Raw genomic sequence first — 14,366 nt, 5'->3', positions numbered from 1 at the left:
CTTCCGGGGCAAGGGGTGGAGCCCCGCAAAAGACGTTCAAAGCACCGCCCGCTCGCTGAAGCCAGACTAGGGCCTTGAGTCCCTGGGTTTCAGTTCCTCTGCCGCTTCTCTGGAATCCTGGTTTGGCTTTGCCTTTAGTTTTGAAGTAGTAACACGTTGCACTAAGAACCGGGAAAGACGGAAAACTATCAGAACCCGGCAACTAATTTCCTGGCGTTTCACCCGCGTGTTGCCCCAAATGCGCAAGCGCTGCAACCGTCTGCACGTCGGAGCTGGGAGGAAAAAGTGGAGGGCGGGAGACGTATCCCGTGACTGCTGTTCTGGGCGAGGCTAGTCCACTCGCAGTCTTGAGCCGCAGCAGCAGTGATGGCGATTTTCAGTGTGTATGTGGTGAACAAAGCTGGCGGCCTGATTTACCAACTAGACAGCTACGCACCACGGGCAGAGGCTGAGAAAACTTTCAGTTACCCACTTGATCTGCTGCTCAAGCTACATGACGAGCGAGTGCTAGTTGCCTTTGGCCAGCGCGACGGCATCCGGGGTTGGCTAGACTCGGGAAGGGGGTTGGTACTGGGGCCGGGGTGGAGGTCGGGGCTGGGTCCCTGTTCCCTCGGTGGCGGCATCTGCAGAACGGGGCTTCATTTACCTTTGCTTCACCTTTGCAGTGGGCCACGCAGTGCTTGCCATTAATGGCATGGACGTGAACGGCAAGTGCATGGCTGATGGGAAGGAGGTGCTGGAGTACCTAGGCAATCCTGCTAACTACCCGGTGTCCATTCGATTCGGCCGGCCTCGCCTCACCTCCAATGAGAAGCTCATGTTGGCCTCAATGTTCCACTCGTAAGACTTCCAGTTCTGCCCAGTGTTTGTTGGCCCACACTTGGGTCTTAGACTGGCTGTGTTAGTGTGGTTGTATGACCAAGCAGCCACCTGAGCCGCAGTGCTTACCTTTCTCTACCTCCTTTTATTTATTTATTTTAAAATTTTTATTTATTTACTTTTAGTTTTTTAAATATATTTTATTGATTATACCATTCCAGTTGTTCTATTCCCCCCCTTCATTCCCCTCCACCCGCACACTCCCTCCCCCACCATTCTCCCCCCCTTAGTTTATAACCACGTGTCTCAAGTTCTTTAGATTCTATATTTCCCCCACTATTCTCGCCCTCCCCCCTATTTATTTTCTATCTACCATCTATGCTATTTTCTGTGCCTTCTCCCCCCTTCTCCTCTTCCCACCCCCCTGTTTCTAAACCTCCATGTGTTCTTCATTTCTATGGTTCCACTCCTGATCTAGCTGTCCTCTTGGTTTGCTTTTGTTTTAGGTGTGGTTAATAACTGTGAGTTTGCTGTCCTTTCACTGTTAATATTATTCATCATCTTTTCCTTATATAAGTCCCTTTAGCATTTCATATAATAAGGGCTTGGTGATGATGAACTCCTTGAACTTGACCTTATCTGAGAAGCACTTTATCTGTCCTTCCATTCAAAATGAAACCTTTGCTGGATAGAACAGTCTTGGCTGTAGGTCTTTGAATTTCATGACTTGGAATACTTCTTTCCAGCTCCTTCTTGCCTGTAAGGTCCCTTTTGAGAAATCCGCTGACAGTCTGATGGGTACTCCTTTGTAGGTGACTGTCCCCTTATCCCTTGCTGCTTCTAGGAGTCTCTCCTTCATTTTAGTCTTGGCTAATGTAATTATGATGTGCCTTGGTGTGTTCCTTCTTGGGTCCAACTTCTTTGGGACTCTCTGAGCTTCCTGGATTTCCTGGAAGTCTATTTGCTTTGCCAGACTGGGGAAGTTCTCCTTTATTTGTTCAAATAAGTGTTCCACTCGTGGCTGTTTCTTTCCCCCTTCTGGTACCCCTATAATCCGGATGTTGGAACATTTAAAGATGTCCTGGAGGTTCCTAAGCCTCTCCTCATTATTTTGAATTCTCATTTCTTCATTCCTTTCTGCTCGTATGTTTCATTCTTCCTTCTGGTCCATTCCGTTGATTTGAGTCCCATTTTCCTTTCCATCGCTATTGGTTTCCTGGACATCTCCCTTCATTTCAATTAGTTTAGCCTTCATATGTTCCTCTAATTTGTGACTGTAGTCTACCAATTCTGTGAGCATCCTGATAAATAGTGTCTTAAATTGGGCTTCTGAGAGGCTGGCAATTTCTTGGTCACTTAGAGTTATTGGCTCTGAGACTTTGAGTTCCTCTTGCGCCATCTTTTGGGCTGTTCGTGCCTGTTAAGTAGCAGGATCGGAGCCCTAGGTTTTCACCAGAGCAGGGGGCGGGGTCAAAGAGGTACAATGGCTTCCCTCCGCCGCCTGCTGCCTTGACCCCCACCGGCACCACAGCCACCACTGTCACCAGGCCCACGCGTTTCGTTCCACTGCACTCGAGTGTGCCACCGCTGTCAGCCCTCTACCACTGGGTTTGTCCCCTGGGGCCTGCGTGGTCCGTCTCACCGTGCGCAAATGTGCAACCTTGGTCAGTCTGCCCCGCGCCCCGACTGGCTTTGGGCTGCCCGCGCGCCTAGCACCTAGGTCNGGGTCAAAGAGGTACAATGGCTTCCCTCCGCCGCCTGCTGCCTTGACCCCCACCGGCACCACAGCCACCACTGTCACCAGGCCCACGCGTTTCGTTCCACTGCACTCGAGTGTGCCACCGCTGTCAGCCCTCTACCACTGGGTTCGTCCCCTGGGGCCTGCGTGGTCCGTCTCACCGTGCGCAAATGTGCAACCTTGGTCAGTCTGCCCCGCGCCCTGACTGGCTTTGGGCTGCCCGCGCGCCTAGCACCTAGGTCGGGGGATCTGTCCTGCCCGACCCAGCTCCGATGCTGGTTCCGCCTCTCTTACCGTCCCCGTTGAAGGGTTCATAGCTGTCGGACTTCCGTATTCCGTGTTCTGGTCTTTGGGTGTGTTCTAGTTCTCCAAAACTTTTGTTGTAGTCAAACTTGGTTGTGGGAGAAGGCACAGTGTTTCCACCTATGCCTCCATCTTGGTGGAAGTCCTCTCTACCTCCTTTTAAATCATCAGTTATCCCCTGGCTGGTGTGGCTCAGTGGACTGAGTGCAGATCTGCGGATCTAAGGGTCGCCGGTGGGATTCCCAATCAGGGCCCAAGCCTGGGTTGCTGAGCCAAGTGCTCAGTGGGGGGCCCTCAAGAGGCAATGCACATTGATGTTTTTCTCTCTCTTCCCCTCTCTGAAAATAAGTAATTAGAATGTTTTTAAATAAATTAATTATCAGTTCATGTATTATAAAAGGAAAAAGAGCCCTGGCTGATGTAGCTCAGTGGATTGAGCGTGGGCTGGGAACCAAAGGGTCACCAGTTCCGTTCCCAGTCAGGGCACATACCTGGGTTGCAGGCCAGATCCACAGTGCAGGGCACGTGAGAGGCAACCATGCATTGATGTTTCTCTCCCTCTCTTTCTCCTTCCCTTCCCTTCTCTCTAAAAATAAGTAAATAAAATCTTAGGAAAAAAATAAAAGGATAAAGAATGGATTCAGCATAATTAGGTTTTAGCCAGTATTGGCAGTGGTGTGATGTTGCATAAGTGAGCTTCAATTCTCTGAGCCTTAGTTTTTCCATGGTTATAGTAAGGCAATTGAACTAAACAATCTTTAAGATCTTTTTATGCTCTCAACTACAGTTTGAGATGTGCTGGATATGCTAGCTGTGGCGCATATTTCCAGTGTTAATTTAACCCAAAGTTTTTAATGTAAAATGTTGTATAGTAAAGTATAAATGTACAGTAAGCCCTCATTTAACCTCTTGGGTGGGTTCTACAACTTTAAGCAAAAGGAAGTACAGTGGACCTTTGAACAAGGAGGGAATTACTGGTGTGACCCCTCCTCCCCTTTTCTTTTAATCTTCGCCTGAGGACATGCTTACTGATTTTAGAGAAAGGAAGGGAGGGAGAGAGAGAAGGAAACATCTATTGCTTGCCTCTTGCAGGTGCCCAAACTGGGACTGTAACGGCAGCCCAGGAATGTACCCTCATGAGGAATGGAACCTGCAATCTTTTGATTTACAGGACGACAATCCAACCACTGAGCCACATCAGCCTGGGTCCCCACATACAACTTTGACTACCCCAAAACAACTACTGCTGTCCATTGGCGTCTGCAGGGTATTGGTTACAGGACCCCTGCAGATAACCAAAATCTGTGGATATTCAAGTCCCTCTCATAAAATGGTATAGAACAATGCATACAGTCAGCCTCTTGCATCCAGTTATTCCAAAGTGTGGGTTGAAAATATTGCTTTTGATTCTAAGTTGGTTGAGCCCTTGTATTTGAAACCTGGGGATACGGAAGGCTGACTATTGGAAAAACCTGAGTGTAAGCGGACCTGTGTAGTTCAAACCCATATTTGTCAACTGTATAATGAAACCAATTTTACCATAAGTTAATCGATACAAACAAAAGTTAAGTTACTATGGCTTCTAATCAATATTATAATAAAAAGATGTTATTTGAGGACTTGCTGTAAAATCCATGTAGAATTCAAGTGAATTTTAAAGAAAATTTGATACTGCTGCTAGGCAGATCACACTGTCTCTTCTGACTGACCTGGCCGTAATATGAACTCAGTAGGTAGGATCACTTCAGTGGAAAAGTTTGGGAAGCATTCCTACCTTACAGCAATGGAGTACATTCCCAGCTTTGCCTTCTTTGCAAATAGGCTGTTCGCAATCGGCTCCCAACTATCTCCTGAACAGGGCAGCTCAGGCATTGAGATGCTGGAGACAGACACATTCAAACTGCACTGTTTCCAGACATTGACAGGTATGTGTCTCAGATAGTCCAAAGGGGGGGGGGGGGAATAGGGGAGGGTAGNTCGCAATCGGCTCCCAACTATCTCCTGAACAGGGCAGCTCAGGCATTGAGATGCTGGAGACAGACACATTCAAACTGCACTGTTTCCAGACATTGACAGGTATGTGTCTCAGATAGTCCAAAGGGGGGGGGGGAATAGGGGAGGGTAGCTTTTCCTGGGACAGTTGCATAGACACATCTATTTATTTGTTTTGTGAATCCAAAGCTAATATTTAATCTGACTCTGATTCTGTCCACACCACCCAGCGTACTCAGCCCTGGTTATCCTGTGCACAAATAAAACTCACCTTAATGTTATCTCGTGTTGCACATGTTTTGGAAAGTGTAAGTGTTGTTTCAAAATTATGGATGCCAAATGGAAATGACCTTTGGATCATGAGTGTCATTGCTTCACCCCCTTAATGCAAATAATTGAAAATTGTCTGAGTTTGTCCCTCCTGGCACTTTCCACTAAGGGAGCCCCGAGACTAGCAATAAGAGACAGAACCAAAACTCAAAGCCTGGTCTCAGCCAGCTTGGTGATGCAATAAAGTCACTTCAATTTTCTGGACTCACTTACAAATTTAAAATCTTACCTTTCGTGCTTTGTGGAGCAGTAAGGATAAAACAAATAGAGGATGATGAAAGTGCTCTACAAAATTGAAAGTGCTGGTACAAATACAGGATGACATTACTTGCTGCGTTTTCTACCCTTTGATAACCATTCCTGGCCCCTCCAGGGATCAAGTTTGTGGTACTGGCAGACCCTCGACAAGCTGGGATAGATTCTCTTCTCCGAAAGATTTATGAAATTTACTCAGACTTTGCTCTCAAGAATCCATTTTACTCCCTGGAAATGCCTATCAGGTAGGTGGTCCCACTCCCCAGATCAAATTCTCCTTGCCCCAACCTGTGTGTTCTTTTCCAAAGTCCTTTTGAAGTGTAATACAAATTATTTTTAAATAAAACAAGGTAGCCCTGGCTGGTGTAGCTCAGTGGATTGAGCACAGGCCTGCGAACCACACGATCGCGGTTCGATTCCCAGTCAGGGCACATGCCTGGGTTGCAGGCCAGTTCCCAGCAGGGGACTTACGAGAGGCAACCGTACATTGATATTTCTCTCCTTCTTTCCTTCCCCTCCCCTCTAAAGATAAATAAATAAAGTCTCTAAAAAAAAATAATAAAAGTAGTACCGTTTTAAATAAATAAATAAATAAAACAAGGCTAGTAGCCTTTTACTTATTTAAGAAACCAAAGACTCCTTGGAGTTTATGTTCTTCAAGTAGGCTCTTCACTGGCCCTGCCTCTGCATCCAAAGTGGGGAGAGAGCCATAGTCCTCAAACTTTGTCTTTATTTGTACCTTCTGGGTTTGGTGTAGGTGTGAGCTGTTTGACCAGAACCTGAAGTTAGCCCTGGAGGTGGCAGAGAAGGCTGGAACTTACGGACCTGGATCATAGGCTGAACCTGCAACAGCCTCTCCCTGCTTCCTAAATATTGAAAGATCCTGTAATAGGGGTCCTGCCAATTCCATTTCAATGGAAACCCCAGCAGCCTTGGTAGTACCCTTGAAAATGGAAGGATGTTGAATCGGATGACGTAGTGATCCCTGAGCCTTAAAATTATGCTGTCTTCCCTCCTATATCATGGTCCTACTTCTCAATTCTGTACAGATTTATTTATGGAGGAGGTAGGCCCACAAGTGCTGTAATAAACATTCCTTTGATCTCACTGTCTGCTATCCTGATTGATGGTTTGGGGAAAGAGTTCAGGAGGGGAGATGGGAATAATAGGGAATTCTGGGAAGATGTTCTAGTAAAAAGCAAAAACCTGTTCATTAAATGAATAAACATGGGACTTTAAATCACGGGCCTTGGGTCTAGTTTCATAATTGCTACTGAATTCCTAGAGTGGTGGCACTGGTGGTGGTGATGGTGATGGAATATTTATCAAGTGTTTACAGCCAGGCTTTACTGCTTTATTTCATTTAATCCTTACCCAGACTTCAGGGAGGTACATTCTAATACAAGAGATTTAGCACAGTACAATCCCTGTGTGCCTCCGAGTCTCAAAATGAGTTATTGACAGCCTGAATTTGAACCCAGGCTTTCTGCCTCCCTCCATCAAGTTATATAATATGCTTGAAATCCAGTAGCTTTATTTCTGAAATGATCATTGGATTACACAATTGGATTAGACAGTTCATGTCTTCTCTATCTTTAAGTTGAAGACAGAAAGAGAAGAACTTAAAGGAGTCCATGCCAGCTTTCCCTTTCCAGGGAAATGACGTCTCACTTTCAGAGCAGGCACTGAAAGAGTATTTCCCAAAGAAAGCTGTCTCTGGCTTGTACTACCCCCCTTTTTAAAAAAGAATGACTCACTGACAGTGTTTAGTATCAAATCTAGTTTTAATTTCTATAACAAGTCTTATCCTTCTACCCATATCACCCTGTTGTACCCAGGATAATAGAGTGATGGCCTCTCTTCCCCTGGAGCCTGAGGTGTTGGCAGTAGTAGCTACCCCTCCTGAGAGGCCTTAGGGGAGAAGGCAGGGGCGATGGGTGCCCTGCAGCTGCAGGAGAAGCCTCACCTCTGGTAGGGTTGGGGTGGGATGAGGACAGGGAAGGACTCAGAAAAAGGGTATAGGAGACTCTGACTGCAGTAGTTTCCTATTTGAAGGCAGAAAATAAGAGTCCAAGAACAAAGGTTGTCTTTTAAATAGAGCATAGGATGGGGAACTAGGACCTTATTAATGACTGATAATTTCCAGTGCCACCTGGGCTAGGGAAAGGAGCATAAAAGGGAAGCCAAAGGTTCAGTGCTAGCCATAGCAGACCCCTCTTCTAGCCCCATGCAGGCAAAAGGCCACCAGGTGGGAGAGGATGCTCTGGAGCCTGCACTCTTCATTCAGCCTTCTTGGGCACTCGGCCCATCTTGGTGCAGATGTTTCGTAGGACGAAGAAGGCAGCTGTGCTGACTGCACAGATCACTTCAGCCACCCAGAAGGCTGTGCTCCAGCTGTAGTGCTTGGCAATGGAGCTGAAGGGCAACCCAGCCAGAAAGCCACCCACTGCCAGGGAGGAGAGAAGAGCCAGAGTCATTTGTCAGACTAGAGCCAGTGGGGCCTAGCCCAGCCTCTAACTGGCCTATGTGGGGGTGAGGTAGAGACTAGGGGGTATCACTTACCATTGGCCATTAGTCCTACAATGGCATGGGAGGTGCCACACAAGTTGGGAGGGGCACTCTCATTGGCTATAACTCCAAACAAGGCAATGGGACCATAAGAAGAGAAACCAAACAGAGCTCCCAACATCAGGATCCAGAGCTGCAAAGGCCATGCAAGGTAGCATTTAGTCTGAGAAAGCCTACCTAAGGCTTTTCCCACCACAGGAGAGAGGAGTGCTTGGTCCCCAGGAACACATAATTGTAGTAAGGAGAGAGTGACTCCCTCATCCCACTTCCTAATACAATTGACAGTGCAGAGCTGGAGGAGTGGGTTCTACACTGAGCCGAGCCAACCCACGGGCATGGGTATTTGGGTACGTGAAGGAAGTACAGAAATCATCCCCCCAAATTAGATGCTGTCTTTTCTCAATGTATGCAAACTGGATTAACTAGGGGTAAGGCAGAATGGGTAGGACAAAAGTGAGAGAAACCAGAGATAAAGCATGAGGCACCTCATGTTCCTTAAAACCTGTGAGCTCAGCAAGAGGGTGAAGAGCCAGAGTCCAGAAAGGAATATCCTAGAAGAGCACAGAGAAGGCAAAAAAGAAAACCAGAATTGAGGAGGGGCACTAAAGTACAGAGGAAAGGAACCAAGGTACAAACAGAACTGAAAAGGAAAACTGAGAGGCAAAGAAAGTTGGGCCAGGCTGCTGCCAGGAAGGAGATTGAGTCAGTGGCCTTTGCTTTCTCATCATCTGCGTGTCTGCCCTGGGCCAGGCCCTCCTTATTTACCTTGGGGGAGTCACTGGTCACAGTTACCCGGAAGAGGTACATGGATACTGTCATGCCAGCCATCATGAGCAGCAACAGGCCATGGCGAGGGTTCCCGTAAATAGATAGCCCTGCCTGTGGAGACAGACCCAGCAAAGTCAGGCCCTAATAGCACCGCTGGACTCTGACATAACAGGCCTCTCCTGACAGGTCTTTGGCAATTCCATCACAGTTCTTGGCCTGGGCGACTCTGGGAAGCCCTGGGACCTGCTCATTGTGTTCTGAGACCAAACTCCACAATATCCCTTCCTCCATTTGAAGCAGGCTCAGGACACATTCTGGCAACTGTGCCATCCCTCCCCAACCCCAGTTTTCCTGGGGCTGCAGAGAAGCCCACTGCTAAGCTGAGAAATTGGCTCACCTTGACATCAGTTAAACCCTTTCCCCAAGAGCCTTATCTCCACATCGCTAGCAAAGATAGCCTAAACTCATTCCTACCTTACGTAGCCTATGCCAGGATATGCCAACCTGCCTGTAACCAAGGGCTCCCACCTATCTGGTGTCTGTCCCAGTCATGCTGGTAAGACTTAAAGGGATCCTCCTTCCTGTCCCTTCTGCCTACTCACCTTTGCCATGGCCTGGTCTGACAGGTAGCCAGCTGCAATACTACCTACAAGGCCTCCAACCTCCAGGGCACTCATGTAGGAGCTACCTACAATAGGAGTTGTGGAAAGGGGAAAGAAAGGGTGGAAGGTTGTTACACATTGGGATTGTTCCAGATTGGCTTAAACCCAGAGAGGTACAGGGTCCCCAAGGATGACTGCTATAGCTGCCTGAGCACTGCCTAGCCTCAGGGAAAGAAAAGGGGATTAAGAGATTTAGGCCTGCATTTCCCATCCTCTGCATTGGTTTCTGCTGTCTATGTCCACCTCTGTCCCAATACACATCTTACCTACGAGAGCTGACTGTCCTTTCTCCTGGATAAGGAAGAACTGGCCCCAGTCAGTACAGCAAGTCTTTACTCCAAACACCACAAGGTAGCCAGTGGAGAGCACCCACAGGTAAGGGGAAAGCAGCAGCTCCTGTAAGGTGCTGTCCTCCTTCAAGGAGCCTGGGATAGAAAGTCAGGCCTGAGACTCTGCTTCTGCTGCCCTACCCTCTCTGAGCCCCCACCACTCATTAAGCAGCCACAGGAACAGAGTCCATCCACATAGCCAAGAATCAGCAGGAAGGTATCCCTCATCCATTGCTCTGCTCTCTCTCCTGACTGCAAGTCTAAACAAATGAGATCCTGATGTTGACGGTGGGTGGAGGAATGCCCCCAAGCCACTTTAGGTGCTGTCCAGGACAGAGAAGCCTGGATCTGTTATGAGAAAGAACCAAGGCATAATATGAATCAGCGTTTATTGGCTCTGCCACTTGTCTGGTACTTAACTTGCCTCTTGGGATGGAGTTTTATCTACTTTCCACCCACTCCGTCACCATTCCAACCCCTACATCCATTGGCTAGCACAGGGCCAGGTATAACAGCCAGTCCTCAAGGAAAGTCTGCCAAATGAATGATGAAAGCTGTCAAGAAGTTGGCTTGGGTGGGTGCTCACCCTTCTTGCCCTTGGAGGGGGTGGGGTCCAGGTTGCAGAGTCCAACATCAGCAGGTTCATTGTGGATGAGCAGGAGACAGAGGAAGGAGACAGCCACACACAAGGCCCCAGACAGGGCCAGGGTGCTGCGCCAGCTATAGCTCTGAGCGAGAAGGGTTGCCAGGATAGGGCCCAGCCCTCCAGCCAGGTTCATGCTGGTTGACAGGATGGCCCACCAAGTGCCAAACTGAGATGGCTCAAACCACTGTGGGGCAGAGGGGGACAGAGTAGGTGCCCAGCCTATAGTACATGTTGAAGGAGGAGATCAAGTGGAGCAGACCCAGAAGCTCACATAACAGGGATGAGGGAGAGGGCGCTTCTACTTGGCAGGGCCATTTCCCTCATCTGCCACCTGATCCCACCATGTTCAGGCTCCTAAAATATCTTGGCAAGCAATAGGAGCCAGACTGAAACTCCCAAGGAAATAGCTCTGGGTTGGGAGTGGGGGTGCTGGTGCTCCCACATGCTCTTCAAGTATCCTCTAGGCCAATTTAAATGGGCCTCTTGGAAGCAGACACTCACCTTTCTCAGGACCTTCCCACATGGGGGCCAGCCCAGCCCCTGTGCCAGGCCATTGAGGAACCAGAGAGCAGCGAAGACAGGCACTGTATAACTCCAGGAAAAGACGATGTTGACCAGGCCAACCAGGAGCAGCCCAGAAGAGAAGAGCCAGCGAGCACTCATTTGGTCAGATAGTACCCCACTCACAAACTTGCTAATGGCATAGGCTGCTGACTGGCTGCTGGTGATGAGCCCTGCAGGGGACAGGAGCAGGGAACAGAACAAGTGGGGTTTAGGGGCAAGGGCAGAAGCACAGGACAGGTGGGAGACACATGGGATCAGGTGGGTAAAGGTGCTGGGCTGGGGGAGACAGCATCCTTCCAAGAGGAGCAGGAGGACCTGTGCCACAATCCTGAAACTTGTGCATGGACCCTGCTACTCCTCCTGACTTACCATCAGCCCTAGCCCTGGGCTGACCCATGATTTTTCAGCCTCTTGTAGAATTCAGCTGCAGCTGTCAGGAAGCAAGAAGAGGGCAGGAAAGGGCAGCACCCCTCCCTGGGATATATATCTGACTGATTTCCCCTCACCCTGTATGCCAGCCCAGGGCCTCTGGCAGTTCTGTTGCCCCATCTTTGAACAAGGGGTGAAGGGCTTAGAATTGGAGTCAGGAACCTTATTTCTCCTGAAAGAAAACCTGCTAGGCCATATGAAGTCATTGTGCCAACTCCCCAGTTCCCAGTGCTCACAGTGTCAGTGGCCAGCAAGCAACCTGAGACCTCAGTGTATATCCGCACAGGTACAGAAACTGTACTCAAAAGTCCCTAAACACACTCAACATAAACAGCACCACTAGGGGTACATGAGGGTCACAGGCACACAGACATATTAGATAAGTAGCCCACCTCAGACATGCAGGAATTGTACTCGGCACCTTTCTACATGGACCTCAGAGCTTCTTCATCTGGCATATGGAGACTGTCCCCTAGCCCCTGCTGTGCAGATACTCCACATAAATTACATGGCTGTACACACCACACTGCCATACTCATCCTGTCCTGCTGGTCCTGTGTCCCTTGGCCCACCACCCTGCTCTTTTAGGGCTCACCCAAGTCATCCTTGTCCAAAGGGATCTCCTCTACCAACGATGGCATGACAAAGGAGAAGGTCTTGCGGTTGAAGTAATACAGGCTGTACCCTCCAAACATTGCTGAGAAGATCACAGTGCGATAATAACCATAGCCTTGGGCTGCCATGGTGGAAGCCAGCAAGCCCTACTTGCCAGGACCCGGAGTGTCTCTAACCACAGCTTCTGCCTGCTGCTCTTTCAGTGTGCAGATCTGCTGAGGTAGGCTTTTTCTGTTCCCTCCTCCACCCAGACTCCCAGGCTCCCTTTATAGCCACCTTCTGGACAATCATTAAGCCTGGGACAGCTCCTAGAGAACCCAGTGTCCTAAGGGAGACATAAAAAAAAAAGAAAGAAAGAAATAAACAGGTTAATGACCACCAAGCTTTTGGGGCTAGAAGGGGCCCCACAGGGAGCAGTGCCTGTGAGCCAGGCCAGCACCCTGTGTCTCCATGATTTCTACCTTTCCCAGATCTCCCTGTTCCTCAGCCTGTGAAATCGGCTGTGATTAAAGGCTCAATCTAATTACTTTTGTCTACCTGAGCCCAGGGGAGTCTCTAGTCCTGCTCCCTCAGTCACTACCTTCTCATTCATTCAACAAAGGTTTATTGAGGGCTTACTTGTTGTCAGGCACTGCAGTAGGTGCTGGGTTAGTTTCTACACACACACTCAATCAGACACATACCCCCAACACCACCACCTCCAAGTTTTCTAGAATTGACTTCAAGCTCCGTAACTCCCAATGCTCAGCACCCATGGGGGTGTAACATTTTATTGATAGAGTTGTAAGCAAGGAGGAACTTCCTAGTTCAGGACACACGCTGTAACACCAAAAGCCCTACCAGGGGGTTGAGGTCCTGGTAGGATAATTCAGCTGCCTCTGGCCCCCTCTACCCTGTGACAACAGTGCGGGTTACCATCTGGTTGGTCGGGGGCTGTAAGGTGGGTGACTAAACTGCCAGTGAGCAAGATGGCTCACCCACACACATCAGGCGGCAGTGCCTAACTGCCCGCTTCCCAGGGCCTGGGCAACCTGCCACCCTGGCTTTTCCGCTCGGCTGGAAAAGCAACTAGAGCAGAAGGAGTAGGCGCAAGCGGAGCAGAAGACCACACGTTGTCTCCCGGAGGCCCGGCTTGGAGCGCCAGGCGGCGAGAATGGGGAGGAGGGAGAGGGGCAGGCTCTTGGCACCTGCCCAGCCCCTTGACCTCAAACTACCCAGCACTCCAGACACTGGCTCTGAGCGGATCGGGCCAGGTGCAGGAGCTGGAGAGGTGCGGAGACACAGGACTGAGATGACATAAAGGAGCAGGCGTGTGCTGGTCACAAGCAGCCCCTCATCAGTGCTTAGACCCAGAAATTGTACCTCCCACCCCAGCCACAGGAACAGCTCCGGATTGTAACGGAAATTGGGGCAACCTTTGTTGCAGTCCCACCAAAGGAGCCCCAAGCCCTGAGGCTCCCCCTCTAGCCACTCCCTCAGGAGACGCCCCTCCTCTGCACACCATTTCCTACCTGAGCTGGGGGACGAGCCACTCGAACACGGGGTGGGGCCTGGGGGAATTTGCGCCTGCGCCCTGGGTGGGGCGGGGCCCCAGCCTGAGTCTCCGCCTTTCCAAGGGTTTAGGGTTAACCCTGTAAGTAACACTGTCCTTGGGCAAGAACCCCTCCCTTTAGGGGCTGGGCTCTTATGTTCCGCTTTTAACTGATGGCCTCCATCAAACCTTTTTTTTAGTGAGTGCCTCCCACTACCAATCACTGTTCCCAAGTTGTTCACGGTCTGGGAAAGGTAGAACACAATATTTTCTGTAAGAAACTTATGTAGTCTTCAATAAACACAATTTGAACATGTAACTTGTGGTCGGGCTGTTGGAAACCGAGTTAAAAACAAAACAAAACAGAAGAAGCCTTTAAAGTACCCAGAATAAACCTTACATTCTTATCACGGACCCACCCCATTCTAAGAGTGTGACCTTGGATCGTCTCTATGGTCCCAGTTTCTTATCAGACTCAGAGGTTCATTGTCAAGACTCAATAGAAGATTTAGATAAGAGTTCAGAAAATGTATATAATCACTTTCACAGAACCCGCTGGAGAACTGCTGAAAGAATTCTAAGTGCACCAAAGTTCTAAGTGCAATTCTAAGTGCAAAGTGAGAAGGTGATCAGGGAAGAGAGGAGGTGGAGGTGAGATAAAATGAAACAATTTGTGGCTGAACTTTATGATTCAAAAGGTATCTACTGAATAGAATGCCCTGTGTATCAGGCACTACACTTTCATGGAGGTAGATCAGAGAACCAGGAAAATGAGTTTCTCCAAAAGCAAGCCAGACCAAAGAATTTCTACTTTACC

At 49.0% G+C, this 14,366-nt stretch overlaps 2 protein-coding genes across 4 annotated transcripts; one reads left to right on the top strand and one right to left on the bottom strand.

The window, feature by feature from the left end:
* The first annotated feature begins 33 nt into the window (after positions 1–33).
* On the top strand, positions 34–6,544 carry TRAPPC4 (trafficking protein particle complex subunit 4). The gene is made up of 5 exons (XM_037067586.1): positions 34–541; positions 666–840; positions 4,682–4,785; positions 5,556–5,682; positions 6,195–6,544. Exons 1-5 carry the CDS (start codon positions 367–369, stop codon positions 6,271–6,273), a joined length of 660 nt encoding a protein of 219 aa, XP_036923481.1. The 5' UTR covers positions 34–366; the 3' UTR covers positions 6,274–6,544.
* A 658-nt stretch (positions 6,545–7,202) lies between these two features.
* On the bottom strand, positions 7,203–13,553 carry SLC37A4 (solute carrier family 37 member 4). 3 transcript variants are annotated; one of them, XM_037067582.1, is made up of 10 exons: positions 13,530–13,553; positions 11,999–12,343; positions 10,912–11,144; positions 10,351–10,594; positions 9,702–9,860; positions 9,376–9,461; positions 8,771–8,884; positions 8,491–8,556; positions 8,000–8,138; positions 7,203–7,883 (listed from the first exon to the last, which is right to left on the bottom strand). In XM_037067582.1, the coding sequence occupies exons 2-10, from the start codon at positions 12,144–12,146 to the stop codon at positions 7,717–7,719; spliced, it is 1,356 nt and encodes a 451-aa protein (XP_036923477.1). In that variant the 5' UTR covers positions 12,147–12,343; positions 13,530–13,553; the 3' UTR covers positions 7,203–7,716. The 3 variants fall into 3 exon arrangements, with proteins under 3 accessions (XP_036923477.1, XP_036923476.1, XP_036923479.1); XM_037067581.1 differs by lacking the exon at positions 13,530–13,553 and adding an exon at positions 12,996–13,307; XM_037067584.1 differs by lacking the exons at positions 8,491–8,556; positions 13,530–13,553 and adding an exon at positions 12,996–13,302.
* Between the last annotated feature and the right edge of the window lie 813 nt (positions 13,554–14,366).

The sequence above is a fragment of the Sturnira hondurensis genome, unplaced genomic scaffold, assembly GCF_014824575.4.
Source record: "Sturnira hondurensis isolate 20B ecotype Veracruz unplaced genomic scaffold, ASM1482457v3 Scaffold0017284, whole genome shotgun sequence".
Classification (NCBI taxonomy): Eukaryota; Metazoa; Chordata; class Mammalia; order Chiroptera; family Phyllostomidae; genus Sturnira; species Sturnira hondurensis.
This window is presented reverse-complemented; position numbering and strand designations above follow the sequence as displayed.

Coding starts and splice junctions, on each gene's coding strand:
- TRAPPC4 (XM_037067586.1), top strand. CDS start 367: ATGGCGATTTTCAGTGTGTATGTGGTGAACAAAGCTGGCGGCCTGATT. Junction 4,786..5,555: donor CTGTTTCCAGACATTGACAG/GTATGTGTCTCA, acceptor TGGCCCCTCCAG/GGATCAAGTTTGTGGTACTG. Junction 5,683..6,194: donor TCCCTGGAAATGCCTATCAG/GTAGGTGGTCCC, acceptor GGTTTGGTGTAG/GTGTGAGCTGTTTGACCAGA.
- SLC37A4 (XM_037067582.1), bottom strand. CDS start 12,146: ATGGCAGCCCAAGGCTATGGTTATTATCGCACTGTGATCTTCTCAGCA. Junction 11,145..11,998: donor TTTGGACAAGGATGACTTGG/GTGAGCCCTAAA, acceptor TGTCCCCTGCAG/GGCTCATCACCAGCAGCCAG. Junction 9,861..10,350: donor CCCCTCCAAGGGCAAGAAGG/GTGAGCACCCAC, acceptor TTTCTATCCCAG/GCTCCTTGAAGGAGGACAGC.